General features: G+C 43.7%; 2 protein-coding genes and 1 long non-coding RNA gene across 4 annotated transcripts in view; 2 read left to right on the top strand and 1 right to left on the bottom strand.

Moving 5' to 3' along the window:
- Positions 1–1,352, top strand: part of CC2D2B (coiled-coil and C2 domain containing 2B) — a 39,961-nt gene extending 38,609 nt beyond the window's left edge. For both annotated transcript variants that reach the window (XR_014548740.1, XR_014548741.1), the window contains one exon: positions 1,087–1,352. The gene's annotated coding sequence lies outside the window, so the exon portion shown is untranslated. The remainder of the gene's footprint in view (positions 1–1,086) is intronic.
- CCNJ (cyclin J) lies at positions 428–14,197 on the bottom strand. Its single transcript, XM_083616180.1, has 6 exons — positions 13,839–14,197; positions 13,058–13,191; positions 7,142–7,352; positions 5,178–5,477; positions 4,918–5,077; positions 428–3,192 (listed from the first exon to the last, which is right to left on the bottom strand). The coding sequence occupies exons 2-6, from the start codon at positions 13,124–13,126 to the stop codon at positions 2,796–2,798; spliced, it is 1,137 nt and encodes a 378-aa protein (XP_083472306.1). The 5' UTR covers positions 13,127–13,191; positions 13,839–14,197; the 3' UTR covers positions 428–2,795.
- On the top strand, positions 9,132–17,059 carry LOC310763658. The gene is made up of 2 exons (XR_014548745.1): positions 9,132–12,109; positions 12,339–17,059. It is a non-coding gene; the product is annotated as an uncharacterized lncRNA (long non-coding RNA).
- Positions 17,060–17,497: the final 438 nt, after the last annotated feature.

Below are 17,497 nucleotides of genomic sequence, written 5' to 3'. Positions count from 1 at the left end.
GCTCAATAGTCAGTGTCTTCCAAGTTTACAGTTATGTATGCTTTGTATTTCCTTTAGTACAAGAATAGAAATACATTGTTGAATAGCTAGCTGTAGAATTCTATGTCATCCTGTTAGCAATTGCCCTATAACCATGCTGATTTCAATGTGATTTCAGCATAAATAGCCTATAGTTCCACTGCTAGTTGTTTATAACCTAATACAGAAACATTTCCTGTCTTGCTTCCTCTCCTTCTTAGAAGAGGAGGATGTGTCAGTGGTGGAGTATAAAGTAGACCTTTTTTTGCTATAGATTTTTTAAAAAGTATTTCCTGCCTATTTTGTTTATAGAGTTAGCATATTTAAAACACACACACATGCTGGGACATATGGTATGGAATGAGCTCCATTCAATTGCTGCACACAAATATACACACCACTAGAGAGATGATTGCTCAAAACTAGTTTTATTTTTAAAATGAGTGCATGGCACTCAGCTGGAATTTTTTTATTGTAGACATTTCTCTTGCATGACCACGACACACAATTCCTTCAGTTGGAATTTCAAGTAGTGTGTGGATTCAGTGAAGATTGACCAAACCCATTTTTTTTATATAAAAAAGCAAGACCTGGAAATGGTTCACAGTGCATATTCTATTGTCAATATCCTGCTAGTATGTCAAAACTCAAAAGGCTACGGTAAATAATAAATAAATAAAAAATTCAGAGCAGAAAACCACAAACCCAATAACACATAGTGGATCCTTTGAAGTCTAATGACTTAAATACAAACAATACCCTATTACACATAGGCTTTGCTGTTAACTAATTACCCTCCCCCAGAATTCCAGTGTTAATTATCAGCTAATGTTTGAGTGTACAGGCCTACAAAATAGACTTCTTTTGTATTAGTAACTCGTTTGCTGTCACACACATGGAGGATGAAAATGAACCCAATGTAAAAAAAACACAAAACAAGTAACCTGCTGTTATTTCAAGTCATGGATTACCACAAGACTGTACATTCAACGAATTATTGAGGTAGTCAAACAATGAAGAGTCTTACATATAGTATTACAAACTAAGTTGAGTATCTTTCCTTTTCAGATGCATTCTGTAGTCCTTCATCCTCACATATTAAAGTGAAACCTCCACAAGTGATACCATCAGACCTCCACCTCTTCTATTTGTAACCTTCTCTCTGCCCCTTTAAAGGACAGCATGTGAGAGGAAAACAAGACAATACTTAAAGACCTTAGGAAAGAAGTAGCAAGGACACTTTATCAAATTGGTGGTGGTCTCAGAATGTTCCCTTCTCTCAAAAACTCCTCACATTTGTCAAAGACACCCTGAAAATATATTACGGTATAAAATAATTGCCTCAGAGGATTGTTTCTCCTCTAAATTAAAGAATATTTTCTTGCAGCATATTCAGCTCTAGGAGAGCCTTTTCAATCAAGCAGTGCCATTTCCCTCAGAGCACCAAGTGTTTGGGGATGGTCCCTTTTGTGAGGAAAATCTGTTGACAATTTTTATATATACTTTCCCCTATCAACTCATACTATTCTTTTGAAAAACTTAATCCATCCCTAGACATCAGGAAGCAAGTGCTACCCTCTGCCTTCAACCATCATGGATTCCTTCTCACATCTACATCAGATAGGAAGCTAGAGAAGATGTAAGGTGTTCACCTATTTGCCACTCTGTTTATGGTATGAACCCAAGTATAGGAAATTAAATAGCTAAAAACTATCACCTTTCTGATAGTTATGCACTTAACAGTCTTTGTAGGACTATCTAGTTCACATCAGAAAAATATCTGAATCACTATTAATATGATTGTAGAAACAAGAAGTTGTAGCTGTTTTGGTAGAGCCTGAGAACTTCAATCCCGTATTTGCTCTGCAACTATCATGTACAATGCTATGCTTCTTGAAAAGATTTAAATTGTACTTTCTCCCTATTTAAGTAGGAATTCAATACAACGGAGAAGAAAAAAAAGGATTTGGGTCATAAATAGTTGGTTACATAATCTAGAGGAAACCACAAACAATATTCAGTTGGCTATGGTACACCCTTGGGTTTTGTTTGAAGATAGCACACCATTCTTCCCAATAGAAAGCACAATTTTGGATTAAGGGAGTAGTCTGGATGAGTATCTGAACTCCCTTTGGTATTTGCTATGGCCATTACCCTGAGTGAGGAAACCCAAGAACACTACTTAAATGATATACACCAGTATCAAAGTAGTTTGATTATTCCCTGAGTTAGTATGACAGTTTAGCTCTAAAATGGTTTCAGCAAACACTAAAGTACTCTGAAGTATGAGATATACAAAAAAGTTAACCCAAAGGGCATTCTAACACAAAATCTCATCCAAAGATCTTGAACGAGAGCAGAACTGCCAATTTCAATCAAGAGGTTCTCTCCTCTCTCCCATGTGGCTCTCTATCTTGAAGGAAAGCATGGCACTTGGTGGAGTTTAAAGTCTTATTCAATACTGTATAGCGAAGGGTAGATGCAGTGGTCCCTTTAGAACCACACAGGATCATTCCTCTTCATGGGAAGACAAACTAAGCCAGTGCAGCAGTTTCTCAGCATCAGTTTTAAGCGCAGGCTTCAACTGAACAAATACAACAACTGTGAACGGGGAGTAGTCCATCCTTCTCAGGTTATTAACACCTTATCAGTAGGTATAATCTCATATTAGCAGTTCCTGCAATTGAGTTACCTTTAAAAAAAAGTATTCAACTACTTCTCTGCTGTTAAGAGGAAAAATAGAGGACTGTCCTCCTTGCAGTGTTTTGCTGTAGTTATCACCTCTCAAAGCAGGGAGTAATGCAAGGATAACGTCCAGCGATCTGATAGCTTCGGTTGTAAGAAACACTTATACATGGCTTCACTTCTATGGGGACAGTTAGTGACATTCCAGCAGCCGTCTGTATATGACCTCTAGCCTGGACACCACTTTGTAAACCAGCTGGGCAAGTCTGCAGTGGATAAGACGACGTGTGGCCAGATGGCAGAATCTGCTGGCAGTTTTGCTGCTGCGCTGTCGGATGAAACTGCTGAGGAGTCTGATGTGCTTGAACATACTGGGGTATGTGCTGCTGTGGAGGCTGTGTGGTTGTTTGAAACAAACTGTGCTGGGCTGCTTGAGAACCGTGCTGTCCTTTTTGCTTGTTGGCTTCTTTTACATCATTATCATGGGCTCTAGAATATAATATTAAAACCTTGTTTTACTATCCATTTTAGAGAGGCTGGAAACCAGAACCCACCCATCCCATGTATGTATGTATGTATGTATGTAGGCATATTGGGAGGAGAGTATTTCTTCATATATCAAAGCCTACTTGATATGCATGGAAATTTCTGTGGGAAGAAACTGAGGATGTCTGTGTGGGGAGAGGAACACACATATACAGGTGTGAACATTATTTACAATGCTTTAGATCCTGGCCCCAGTTTCAACAATAGAACACAATAATAATCTCAGTATTCTGTTTCACTGACATTACCTCATGTAAAACAAATGTAACAAGCACTTTACATCCTCGTAAAACAATTGGACTGGGGGTGGTGGTAAGAGACTTGTCAGAAAATAAGCAGCCTTCCAAAACAGATGCAGATCTGAATTTACATTGCAGATGCATTTTAAAAACAGCATCTAAGGTTGATTTTAAAACAGGGTGTTTCTTTTTTTACATATGCAAAATTTGGTATTTTTGAAAAAACAGTAAAGTAAACCAGAGAAGTGGAATCTGTGGCTCTTGAGTTGTTGGGCTCCAGTTTACATCAGCCCCAGTCAATATCACCAATGGGCAGTAGCTTCACTCCAACCACATCTAAAAGGCCACAGGTTTCCTATCCTTACAATAAAATACGCCTCAGGAGGTTATACTCTGAATGGCTATTAATTTTTTAATAGTTTCAGTATGCTTAATAAGCTCTGCATTCTGGCACCTTAAAGCTGCAATCCAAAACACTGTCATTTCTGAACATAGCTTGTTGAAATCGATATGGCATGCATGCAAGACCATGAGTTTAGCAGCAGGCCGTTAAAAGGGTATACTTGAAGCAAATGAATTCATGAATGTTTGAAACAGGTGACCGTTTAATCAAAAATAAGTTTAATGTTTATCACTATCTGGTGGGTATGAATGAAGCACAGAACTCCTGTCATCTTTACAACTTCCTGTATTTGACTTATTCTGGCTATCTTATGGATATTGTTAGATTAGTTTTTACGCTATTAAACGTGTGTGCTTCTGCTCTTTCATTTTATTGTAGGTACATCACCTTGGGCACTTCAGTAGAAAGATAACCAATAAGTGCACTGATAGAAGTCAGACAAGGTACTGTTTATGCAACTATTTCTAAGGCACCAAAGCCACCACGGGCCAGATTTTCCTTGCAGTAGTAATGCAAATCAAAACTCCACAATAAAAAGCCTAAATAAAAATAGTTGTATGAATAAAGCCATCATACAATTTCAGACCTTCTAAAGTGGTGGATTGCAGGCGGAAGACAATGGATGCAGAGCAAGGCAGCATAAGGAGGGGGAAGTCACATTCAAGTCAAAAGCCGATTTTGTCAAGTGGGTCCCAAGGAAGGCAAGATTAGAATGAAAGTCCCCTTAATAAAGGCACTTTGTACCTTAGCCAAAACACACAAGGTTGAAGTCTGTGATAACTAGGATGAATTTCAGGCAGAAAAGGGGGAAGTCATTGGGGGGAAATAATAAAATGTGGCAATTATTGTGAAAGCATTCAAGCTAAAAACGAACCAGTTGCCAGAATCAAGAATGACACCAGCATGACTACCAGTTTCTTCAAAGTGATCACAAGGCAAAACAAAACACATACACCCCACTGCATTCCACCACTTGGGCGATTTAAACCCACACCATCACGTTAAGAGACTGCTTGAAAAACTTACACCAACAATCGTTCAATGCATGGCACCAGGAAGTCCCAGGAGTAGGCAGTAAGGCGATGGAGTCTTGCTGGCCACGTTGGAGAAAGACGCAAGATAATCCTTGAAGAAGCCACACATGCAGCAGCCACTAACGAAGGGGCATAATTTAAAAATGCATGATCTGGAGAGACATCGGAGGATCACGGTTTAGTCAAGCACAGTATTAGCTGTGTAACCTAAGTAACTATGGGGGTCTTTAGAACAAAGCCATGAAAACGCACCTTGCAGAGATACTTCCAAAAAGTAGTCAGCATATTTTGCCATGTACAACTTTGTCTTGTCCAAGCAAACCATTGGCCATCCATCGTGAAGATCGGACTCGTGAACGGCAATGGAGAGGTAATAGTCAATGAAGTGAGCAGCTGTCGGGAGGCAGAGGTTCCACTGAAAGGTTTCTAGTAACAGCAGCTCCATGTGCAGCAAGTTCTGTTTGGTTAGTACCAGGTTCATGTTAGTCATACAACCCAAGCTGTTTAGCTGTTCAAGTTTAGGCACACTGTCTTCCTTCTCTTCAAATTTACCTTGAGGGAAATGAGAAGGTAAAATTCCATTACAGCATAGGTACACGATAAAAACACATGCATTTATGTTTTAGCTCCTCATGGAGGAACGGCAATGCCTCAAAAAGAAACGGATCAACGTTGCAAAATAAAACAAAATAAAAATAATAGCAGCTGCTATACAGCAGGGTTAGCCATCAGGGTGCCTTCCAGGAGTTAAAGCATAAATGTCATCATCCTCAACCATTGACCAGGCTGGCTGGGGCTGATGGGAGTTGAACAACATCTGGAGAACAGCATGTTGGTCAGTCCTGCTACAGAGGATTAGCCAATTGCCACCACATCCTGCAAAAAGTTACAACGGGGATTCTGTTGCACTTGTAGTACCTTATATCACCTCATAGCGAAAAGCTGCAGAGGTAGATAACGGCCTAACCAGAACATATATACACTTTCTATTAAGCATAAAGGATATACATTTACAAAATCTATGGTAGATCTGGTCCTCAGTTTTAAAATTAAATATAGGTTGCTCATTTAGGTTGACAATATAAATGGATTTATTTATATGTGTATTTTTTTAAGGCTTTGACAAAAGCGTTTTGAGTAGATTCATGGCAGATTTGGTTTGCCACTTCAGATATATTCACCGAGTAGAAAGCAATTGCTTTTTATTTGGGATATATGCCATACTCAGTGCCTCAGTATCTGAAATAACCAGTTTTGGTTACCGTATTTTTGCAAATGTGATAGAGGATTCTGATGTGGACAACTAGGTGTAGTATATTTGAAATTCTGAGGTATTTCATCCTTTGTTAAATTGTGAAATCAATTGTCCAAAAGCTTCTGAGGTAGACACAACAACTTCTAGCAGGAATTCTGCTTCTCACCAAAGCCCTCTTCACAATTTACTCATTTGGTCAGAGGCTGCTTTTAGCTCTACCCTTCATTACATTAGCTCTCTGCTGCAGAAGTTATGGTTTTCTTCCAATTTGTTGAGGATCCCGGCACAATCTGAACTGCTTCCTGCCTGGGGTTCCACACTGTGTAGTGAGACTCCACATGTAGAGAAGGCTCCCAATTTATAAGTTATGATCAACATGGCAGAGGTGGGAGGAGTCACACAATTTGGGGGGCAGGTTAAAACACAGCCCCAGTCACCTTGCTTTTGATGTGATTCGTACAGTGGAACCTCGGAAGCTGAACACCTTTGAACTCAAATGTATTGGCTCCCCAACGATTGAAAACTGGAAGGGATTGTTCTGGTTTTCGAACGATTTTCGGAAGCCGAACATCCAGCACGGCTTCTGATTGGCCGCAGGACGCTCCTGCAGCCAATCGGAAGCCATGCCTTGGTTTTTGAACTGTTCTGGGAGTCGAACAGATGGATTAAATTCAAAAACCACGGTACGACTGTACCTGAGGCAGGCCAGAGAGTAATGTGATATTAACACAGGACATGGATATAAGAATGAGATTGAATCTACATAGAACAGTGCTCGTTGAGAAACTGCCAAGGCCCTGTGTCTCCCTCACAATCCTTCGATATCATACAGGGTGGTGTTTTTCTTTTTTCTTTTTGCATAGTTGTAGGACATGTAACAGACTGGAAAACTGAGGAGCTTTTAACCGAACAATGGGAAATATGATTTTCAAATCTGTTAATCCTGTTGCTTCATACTTACTCGCTAAAAGCAAACAGGAAAGAGCCACCACATGCAGCTGCTGAATGGATATGTCGTAACGGTCCATAAAGAGGTCCAGGAGATAAACAGCAAGATGGCGGGCAGCAGGGCAGAGCCTGAAGCGATTGCTCACAATGGCAATCAAGTCTGCAAAGTATCTTCTCAGATTTAACTGGGGAGACTGGCCTTTATAGGATGGAAGCTTCAGCTCCTAAGTGGAGAATAACAGGCACTTTAAAAAAGACAGCCACCACTACACAGGCATCGAAACTGACCAAAACTGAAGAAACTGAAGTCATTTTTAAGGTTTAGGAACCTAGGGTTTACAGTTTCTCTTATTTTTTCCTACTGATGACACCACACTCCAGATCTTGTGATGACTCCACTCGGATGTTACATTTACAGTCGTACCTTGGATCCCGAATGCCCTAGAATTCAGATGTTTTGGCTCCCAAACGCCACAAACTCAGAAGTGATTGTTGCAGTTTGCGAACAATCTTTTGGAATCCGAACATCCAACAGGGCTTCCGTGGCTTCTGATTGGCTGCAGGAGCTTCCTGCAGCCAATCAGAAGCCGTGATTTGGTTTTTGAACGTTTTGGAAGTTGAACGGACTTCCGGAATGGATTCCGTTTGACTTCCAAGGTACAACTGTATTTGTTGTTCTTATATCACTCCTTACCTCCTGCCAGAGCAGCTAACTACTGTCTTAAAACTCAATTACAAATAAAGCAGGAATTAAAATTATCAAGGATCAAAAACAACCCTTTAAATCACAACCACATTCCTGCAGCACCCCAGAAGATAGTTGCCAAGGTCTGTATATAGCCACCCAATGCCAGTCTCTGAAATGTGTCCTGTAAGTGGAGCAGAAGCACTTTTACACAATGCCTCCCAGTCCCTACTCACAAGTCAAGTCCAGCAGGATACCATGGTCAATGGTATCTGTCAGGGAACTGCCATCAGTGCCGGAGGGAGAGAGCAAAAGCCAGAGGGATTCCAGAGAGCGTCCAGGGATCGGGAGAAGCAGCCCATCTTCTGGGGAAGAGAATCAGCGTAGCACCAGTGGAGAAGGGGGGCAGATGGGGGAAGTGGCGAGGCGGTCCCATGACTCCTTGCCTGGGACCAGCGGGGAGAGTAGGGGTCCTCCGTTGCCCATGCCCTCCTTGCGCAGAAGGCTTTCGCGCAGAGAGAGTAGGAGGAGACTAGGTGTCAAAGAGCTTCTTTGCTGGAAGAAGTTTAAGAAACGCCCACTGACGGATACTGCCAGCAATTGAGTCAGCCACGGGTGAGTGGCTGTCCGGACAGAAAAGGTTCACTTTGGCAACCCAGCCAGGTGTTTGCACCCAGCCGGGGAGATAAGCACCGGCTTACGCACGAGCAACCCCTAGAACCATTACAGTATCAAAAGTCACTGAGAAATCAAGGAAGAAGAACAGGGTCCAGGTAATCAGGATTTTCCAAACGTGCAAGAAGGTGGGCTGCCACAATCCTCTCGGGTACCTACCTTTCCTCCAAAGGGAAAGCCAGGTGGAAGTCATCAAATAGCTCTGGGTGCACTGCTATCTCACATAGCCACACATACACAACATCCTGCACGCATCCAAATTAGCTACAATGAGTGGTGGGTTCAAAATGCACTTATCATCCAGCCCGTTTCATCAGCTGCAGCTCTTTTGAGTACCAGGGAACAGCACTGACTCCACAGCACTAGAAAGGACACTAAGGAACAATAGTGTTGACGGCCTGCCACATCTCCCTAGAGACTAAGGCCTTGACAGAATCACTAGCTCCATATGCAAGAAAATTCCACTGACCATTCAGGAATCCACTGGATTCCATAAGTGCCCAGGAGTGGGCCTTTTTTGTATTTTTATTTATTTATAACGTAACAGAGTATAACAGTAGGCATCAAATAAAAGTAGAGATATATCTAGAATCAAACCTATGGGAATAAACTTCCATACCAAAATAACAACAAAACACCACACGGTTCCAAGTAAGACAAAAGGGTTTACGTTGTCCTGCACCTTATTACTGCAGTACATTATAAAGAGAGTCAGTTTTTGCACAAAAGCCTTATTTTGTTGCCTGTTCTCTCCGGTTCTCACCATATATGTAAGGGTTGTTCATAGGCCTTTCCATCCCTACCACCACCACCCAAACTACTTTAGCCTTCAATCTTCAATCCTATTACTTGTAACAGTGCTCACATAACAGACAAGGCAAAAGGCTTCTTCAGCTAATCTAGAACCCCTATGCATATGAGCAACTGGGCAGCCCACTACATGGGCTTCTATTACATTAGCAAGACCTGCCTGTAATCATTGCTTTCACAACACCTCTGTGGTGGAGAGGGTTACTGGATCTCCAGCTCACAGCTGGACCAAGGGGAGGCAGCCAATTAGCACATCTGACTAGCAGGCATGCCAGCACTTATCACCTCTCCAGACTTGTTTGCACAAAACAGATGCGGATGATCCATCTATCCATTCTCTATTCGCATGTAAGTACCCAGGAATTCACTGGAGCTAAGAATACAAACTGCCAGCAAGTCTGTAGTCTAGGAAGTTATGAAAGATCATTACAATGAGCATTGGGTGTTGCTAGAACAGGGAAACTTTATCCAGCACTATATCCAAGGGCTCAAAAAATTTGGGCTCAGTCTGTAGAGCATGAGACTCTTAATTTTAGGGTTGTGGGTTCAAGTCCCATGTTGGGCAAAAGATTCCTGCATTGCAGGGGGTTGGAATAGATGAGCCTTGTTGGTCCCTTCCAACTCTACAATTCTATGATTCTAAGTGTTCTTGGTTTTCACAGGGAAAACCACTGATAAAATGCTTTGACACACAAAGGCCTGAATTTACTTTACTGCTCAGCTGCCTTAGATAGCGATTATCCTTTGTAGTTAAGGGTTAACTGCAAGAGTCACTGCTTTAGTTACCTGACTCAGAGCAGTCAGCAAGGTAAGACATCACAGCCCAATGCTTTAAAAATAAACATATGACAGAGAATCACTTCCACTGAACACAAGACAAGTCTATAATTAAAGTAATCAAGATGGAATATCCCCAAATAATAGTTTGGATTTAGTTTGCAGCAAAGAATGATTTACTGCGGAATAAATCCAGAATTTCAGGATCTTTTTTTTGAAGGCACATCTGGCTTCAGCTATCTTTCTTAGCTTACACTGGGATCAACAAAGGCTTTAAGAAGCTGGCGAGAGAGCAGAAAATGGGATGATAGTCACACAAACCACTCATGCTTCAAAACAGCTGCCGGGGCAAGTACACTGGTTTATTTTCAACTGATGCTTCAGTTGTCAGTAGAACAGAACGGGGCAGCCCTGCTCCTGTTTGTGACCTATATGTGAGTATGACTAAGGTGCTGTTCAGACAGATTAATATTTAAAAGGGTGCAGTTCTAAGCACACTTACAAATATGTAAGTTCTGGTGCTTTCAGTTGTATTTACGTCTGAGTAAATATGCTTAGAATAAGATGCATGCTCCCCTTCCTCAAGAGAGAATTGACCAAAGTTGTCAACCACATCCAGACCTTTACTCTTTCAGAACGCTGCTATAATTAAACATCATCAGCTGACATTTATAGCAGTGGTAACTGCTGAGAGTGCATTTGTACAACCAGAGGCAACTACACACACACACACACACACACCAAAGGGTTCAGAAATAGGTGGCAACTATTTATGAAATTAACATAAGCGAATCAGTACAGAATATTAACTGGTAATTCCAGAAGAGTTGCCATCATTATTCCAGCAAGGGTTATGTGCCTTTAACAGTAGCACGAAAGGCAGAAATTCAACCACTGCACCTGTTGAATTTCTACCCTGTTTAAAACCACAGGAGTCCTGCCAGAAACAGGTGGCAACACTTAACTCCAGAGCAGATAATGTGCATTTGTTTATTATTAAAAAGCTAAACTCAAGTAGTCATTCCAGATGGAAACCCAACATTTTAAATTGGGCAGCCTATAAGATTTGTAAGTAAGAAATGTTCTCACACTGGTCCTTTGAGGAAGACCGCTGCATTTTTATTGCAGTCTGCCTCTAGTCTAGGGGAAAGAGACAAATAGAGCTCATAGGCTGGCAATTTCCGACTAGGATCTATAGCACTAGCCAGCTGTCTAATGTCCCTTTAACGACTATGACCCAGCCTCTCCCACAGTTGTTCCTGCCGCCCAGCAACCCACTATCACATTTTATTCATTCTTTAGGTAGTTCCCATGAAACTCTGGCTCAATAGCCCAGTTAAGCAGCCTTGAACTTCCACACAGCGCAACGGGCTTTGGGACAAGGCATCTGAAGTTGCCTTGATGATGATTTATTTCAAAAAAAGGAAAACCCTTTTGTATAGGAGGTAGAATAAAGCCTTTTATGATCAGGGATGAGTCACTTTGGGAAAAGCCAAGACTAAACAGGTTCTCACAATTCCTGAATGAGTAGAGAGAAAATAAACAGGTCCCTCAATGAAGTTACTATCTGAATAGGAGTTTCATCTCCACATGCTGTTCAATTAAGAAAGGAAAGCTGATCAAGCAGAAGAAAAGTTTCAATGAACGCTTTGAAGACAATGCAAAGTATATTACCCTTTGTTTCTATAGGTGCTGGAAAGCACTTTGCATGAAACCTTTGACTCAGCCACCCTTCTTGATCCTCAGAAGGAACATTTCAAACTCCTTTGCAAAAGCAACAGGTCCAGTTTCAAATGCTCACAAATATACATACATCTGGCAGACACCATGACTCAGAAGACAGACAGCCAGGCACAGATCTGTGAGTTCGAAGTTTCATCACTGCCACAGACATATAATGCAGCCTGAAGCAAGTTGTGTGGGCAGTCTGGGATGTTTACCTTAGGCCCCAGTTCAGAGAAACGTGAAGTCTGATCCTAGGCAGTTTTAGGACACCAGCTTGGAGTCTAACTTTGCTTCCATGGACAGAATACAGTGGTACCTCGAGTTACATACGCCTCAGGTTAAAGACTCCACTAACCCAGAAATAATACCTCGGGTTAAGAACTTTGCTTCAGGATGAGAACAGAAATCATGCTCTGGCGGCGCGGCAGCAGCTGGAGGCCCCATTAGCTAAAGTGGTGCTTCAGGTTAAGAACAGTTTCAGGTTAAGAACTGACCTCCAGAACAAATTAAGTACTTAACCCGAGGTACCACTGTACAGTACATAGAACATTGCTTTGGCAACTTTCCCCTCCCTACCCAGTCTCCTCCAAAAACTGTTCCTAGTGGCTGGGAGGCCCTGGTACACCGTGCTGGGTGCACATGAAAGTTGACAGAGTTGCCCTGTCCCATGAGAGAACAAAGCAGCTTAGGAATTAAAGCCACTGGAACCAATGGGATTTAATGTACCTAAGCTTTATGGTGCAACCCTATGAGTGTCTACTCAGAAGCAAGCCCCCTTCAGTGGGAAATACAAGGCCGGTTATCAAGATGTATTTAACGCACAACTAACTTTCAAGGACATATGGGCCTCAGAAACAAGTCCCCCTGAATTCCCAACAAGCATGCAGTTAAGTTTCCCCACCTGCACGGGAACATATTAGCAACTTCGCTCCTGCAACAGCTCTGTGAACGAACACAAGTAAGACTATGAAATCCATCTGGAGGTAAACAGGCGGCCCATAGGGCACGGCCTTCCTGCAAAATGTAAACGCTGGGGACAAAAGAGTGAACGCAGGAAGCCGTTTGATGCGCTCAATGTGGGGTGGGAGGAGGCCAGAGAGAAAGAGCAGTAGGCAGCTGTTTCACCCTGTCACTCAAAAGAAGCAAACTTGATTCTAGCACTGAGCAGCCCGAGACCTACCTTCACCCCGAGCAATTAAAAAAAAAAAAGTGGGAAAAAGTGGTAGAACACGATCGTGCCCTGATGTTCCGAGTTACCTTGTAGCGAAGCGCTTGGTGGATGTCGGCAGCGAGCTGTCCTTTCCACCACTGCCCCTCTAGCTCCATGGGACAGGGTGAGGCGGCCGGGAATCAGCAGCGGGCGGCGGCGGCAGCAGCAGCAGCACCGAAGCCTGCACAGGAGAGGGAGCGGAAGCAGCCCGGGCTCAGACCCCCTTTTCCAGGGCCGCCGCTTGCGCCCACTTAGAAGCAACCGGGCAACCCACCCCACCCCTCCCCGCCGAGCTACGAGAACTCCGCGATCCCCTCCCCTCCCTCTTTCCAGGGAGGGAGGCTGGCCGGCCGAGGGAGCTGCGCTTGAAGCCACGCAGATGATCCCACTCAATGCACGTCGAGAGAGAGGCGCGCAGGGGATCCTCGGGCGAGCAAGAGAGATCGAGCTCGGAGTTTTTGGTGCCGCGCCCGTCGGATCCCCCTGGTGGGAAGCGGGGAGCCTGGGGTTGCATTAAAGGGCGGCGGCGCGGTGGGCGCCCAGCTGAGCTTCGGAGGCGGCGGAGGACGTCTTGGCCTCTTGACAAGGGCTGCGGGGAAGAGCGAGCGCCGACCACCTCCTCCCCGCCCAAGACCGTCCCGCAGCAACTGCCAACTTTCCTCCTCCTTGTGGAAAGCGAGAGCGCAGCGCCAGATGAAGCTACAACAAAGGGCTTGACACGCTTCCTCCGTCTGCTGCCCGAGCTTGCCTCTGGAGAGTCCCCTTCTCCTTCTTCTTCGGAGCTCCGCGCAGCCCCGCCGCCTCCTCCTCCTCCTCCTCTCCACTTACCCGGAGTTTGCCCAGCTCCACTTCTCTCTTTACAGCCCCCGGGCCAGCAAGAGATCCACCTCGAGGATCTCCCCGGGCATCGCCCCGCCTTGAACGCCGATCTGCAGCAGCTGCAGCAGCAGCCTCAGGCTCGGCATCCCGCGGGAGCTGCGCTCGTTGCCCGTCGCTATCCGGCGGAGCGGCTCCCTCCGTCCATTGTTAAAGGGGCTCCGAGAGCGACTCTGTATACAAAGACAGAGAGCCGGACACATGCGGCCGCGCCTCCGCCAATCGGCGCTCGCCTTACAACTCCGCTCCGGCCGCGCGCTCCAATCAGCGCGCGCCATCCACTCCCTTACCCCCAGCCGCTGCCATATGCGCTGGAAGTTTTTGGGCCAATTGGATTGCCGTAGGCCGCTCAGACTTAAAAAAGCAAAAGCGAGGCGGCTGGCGGGCGGGGAGTCACGTGGCCTGGTTTGGGGCAAGTGGTTTTAGGTGCGCTCGGGTAAAGGTCGCCTTGCGTGGGTTGATTTTGGTTTTTTTTTTAATGTTCAAGGCGGGGATCTGTAAACGACTCAAGTCCTTGTCTGGGGCTGGCGGGGGACGTTTTGCGCGTTGTGAAAGTGTGTTTTCTGAACAAGTTTGAATAAGCATATATGCTTATCAGTTTAGAAAAGGTTGGGTGCGGAGAACAGCTAGGATCGAATAAGGGGATCGTGATAAGAGGAGTAGAGGCTGCATTGATCAAGGGTCAGAGAGCTTGTCTGATGGCCTTTGCTCCTCCTCCCCCCCCCTAGCTGCTGGGAATCACTTGATGACTCTCCTTCTCAGAACACACTTCCTAAATTCAGCTGCACTGGTGCAACGTTTGGCATTTTACTAAACCACTCGGTTAATTGATAATTTGTAGAGCTCAGAAACATGAAAGTTGTGTGACTCAATGCGAACCATGTTTAATGCATGCTATTTAATTAGCAACCCCAAACTGGGATGCCTTGCCTAATAGTCTGTAGATATTATTTCAGGTGGCTATGCAGAGTAAGGAGAGTTGGGCTGCATCCTTTGCACACTTAGCAGAGAGTATTACCCCATTAAATACAGGGATTCCTACATCCAAGTAAACATGCATAGGATTATGTTGCATGGCTGTGCTGTTTAAGATTCATGTAAGGCTCTGTAAGTCTTAATACTTGCTCTGCGTGGTGGTTATGCCCTGGGTAAGTTTGACAGAAAGGAGTGGGACCTCGGAGTGAGCAAGCACAGGGTCAGGATGGACATGTGGTAAAGACATAGCTTTTGAGCAAAGCCATCCAGACTCTGTTGTAAGTACTACAGTCATACCTCGGGTTGAATGTGCTTCGGGTTGAGTGTGTTCGAGTTGCGTTCTGCGGCAACCCGGAAGTAACGGAGCGTGTTACTTCCGGGTTTCGCTGCTCGCACATGCTCAGATGCTCAAAATGACATCACGCACATGCGCGGAAGCGGCAAAACATGACCCGCGCAGACACACTGTTGCGGCTTACGTTGCATTCAGGATGCGAATGGGGCTCCGGATCGGATACCGTTCGCATCCCGAGGTACCACTGTACTGAGATAGCTCAGTTCATAGAGACAGGGTTGTGGGTTTAAGCCCCATGTTGGGCAAAAAGATTTCTGCACTGCAGAGAGTTGGACTAGATGACCCTCATGGTCCCTTCTAGCTCAAAAATTCTATGAAGTGGGAATTCTGAGTGAGTATGGATACAATTTGGTATCACATCTTATTACCTATTTCATATGATGCAGGCACTTCCACATTGTAGAAGTTCATGGCGATGAAGGAGAAGGGCTTGGGATTTGTGTAGCTGTTTAATAGTTGCAGCCTCTCATTCATAAAGCATAAAGTCTGCTCAAGTGAATAGAGCTTGTGTGAGAAGAATGCAGTAGTTGGACCTGTCTAGTCACTTTTGCAGCCGAGGAGGTTTTGTGCACATGCTATCATCCATGCTAAATTGTATTTAATTCAGTGAGAGATGCATGCAAAGGATTACACCAGGGTCAGGGCCATCATTAGGCCAACTAGGCAGCTATCTAGGGTGCACATCTCTGAGGGGCGCAGTACTGGCCTTTGAGGGGCACTGTTTTATACAGATTAGGTTTTGTTATATGTTCTAAACAAAATGTTTACTTGGCATTTCTCTTGGCATTCTGTGCCTCATCTGAAAAGTTGTACAGTGCTGGCATAGGATTCTTTTTCTAAAACTTGTAGAATTTTCTAGCCCTTTTTGATCCTATCGCAAATGAACATTTGCACAGGGAAAGATCAAGAAACAATGGTTGCTACCTGGGAAAAGATATCCAAAATGAGCTTATATAGCTTTAACATATGCTGCAAAGCAGAACAACTTAGCACATGCAAACTCAGCCAAATACTACTCAGTTATTCTGGACTGCACATCTGATGTTAATCACACTGAACAACTTACAATGATTGTATATTATGTTGATGCTATCAAGCCACAGATAATGAGATGTCTGAGCCTGAGGTTATCATAAGAGAAGACTACAGCTGCCTTTATGACAGATATTCTTCTTGGACAGCTTGAGCAAATGGGATTAACAATTGAGAACCTTGTGTGGTCAAAGTTATGATGATGGAAGTAACATGAAAAGCAAAGAAAATGGCATACAAAAGAGAGTGTGGGACATAAACCCATGTTCCCTTTTTGTGCCCTTCAATGCACACTCTTTAAACTTGGTAATCAAAGCTGCTGCTAAATGTTATCTGGAAGCAACCAGTTTCTTCAGTTTGGTTCAACAGATCTTTAATTATTTCTTTGCATTGACTCAGCATTGGAAAATTCTAACTAGCCATGTATCACACTTAGGCATCGGTTGAGCCAAGGAGTACGTCTCTTTATACTACAACAAAAACTCCAGGATAATGTGCCTAATGTTTCTGTTGCTCTAAGAATACTTCCCACACTTCCAGTGTCAATGGCGAGTGGTGAACACAATTTCTCAAAGCTCAAACTTATATAAACTTACATTTTGCAACTAGTTGGCTTGGCAGTTATATGAATTGAACATGCCCAAGTATCAGCACTTCACTTGAAGGAATTGGTGACAAAATTATCAAAGGAAAAGGCACACAAAGTGAGATTTTGATGTGCCTGAAATTGAAACTTTTAGAAGACTAATTGTTTTAACATCACAATTGTTCAAAATGATTTTGCGTGCTAAAATAAATTTAGCAATTTCAAGTTTTGTGCTTTTCATTTTTTCAACAAGACATCTGTTTTTGAAAATTGATGTTAGCAATTTTGGAGTAATGGGGGTGTGGAGTGCAAGTAGTTAGCCTGGACTAGAGTGCAAAATTGCCTGGGACTGGGGCTGGACCACACCAATACAGTTTGCTTCTCCTGTGACCGTTTGATCGTGCTATGGAAGTGTGAATCCCAGCATCCTTTGTAACAAGCCATGTCTACTGATGGTACTGTGTAAATAACAATCCCGGTTGTACAGAATTGGCAGGGCCAAACTAGATGTGCTGCTACAAGATGTGCATATTCGTACATATGCCCCCTGAATTTATTCAGGTATTTGTACCTTGTTTTTCCAAGCAAGATGTCTTCCAAGCAGAATATAATGCCTTCCATGTTTGTCCAAGCAAGATGTTTCCAAGCAACATACAGTGCCTT

Source organism: Podarcis filfolensis (genome assembly GCF_964270895.1).
Source record: "Podarcis filfolensis genome assembly, chromosome: 5".
Classification (NCBI taxonomy): Eukaryota; Metazoa; Chordata; class Lepidosauria; order Squamata; family Lacertidae; genus Podarcis; species Podarcis filfolensis.
The sequence above is the reverse complement of the archived record's forward strand: the minus strand, read 5'-3'. Positions and strand labels throughout refer to the sequence as shown.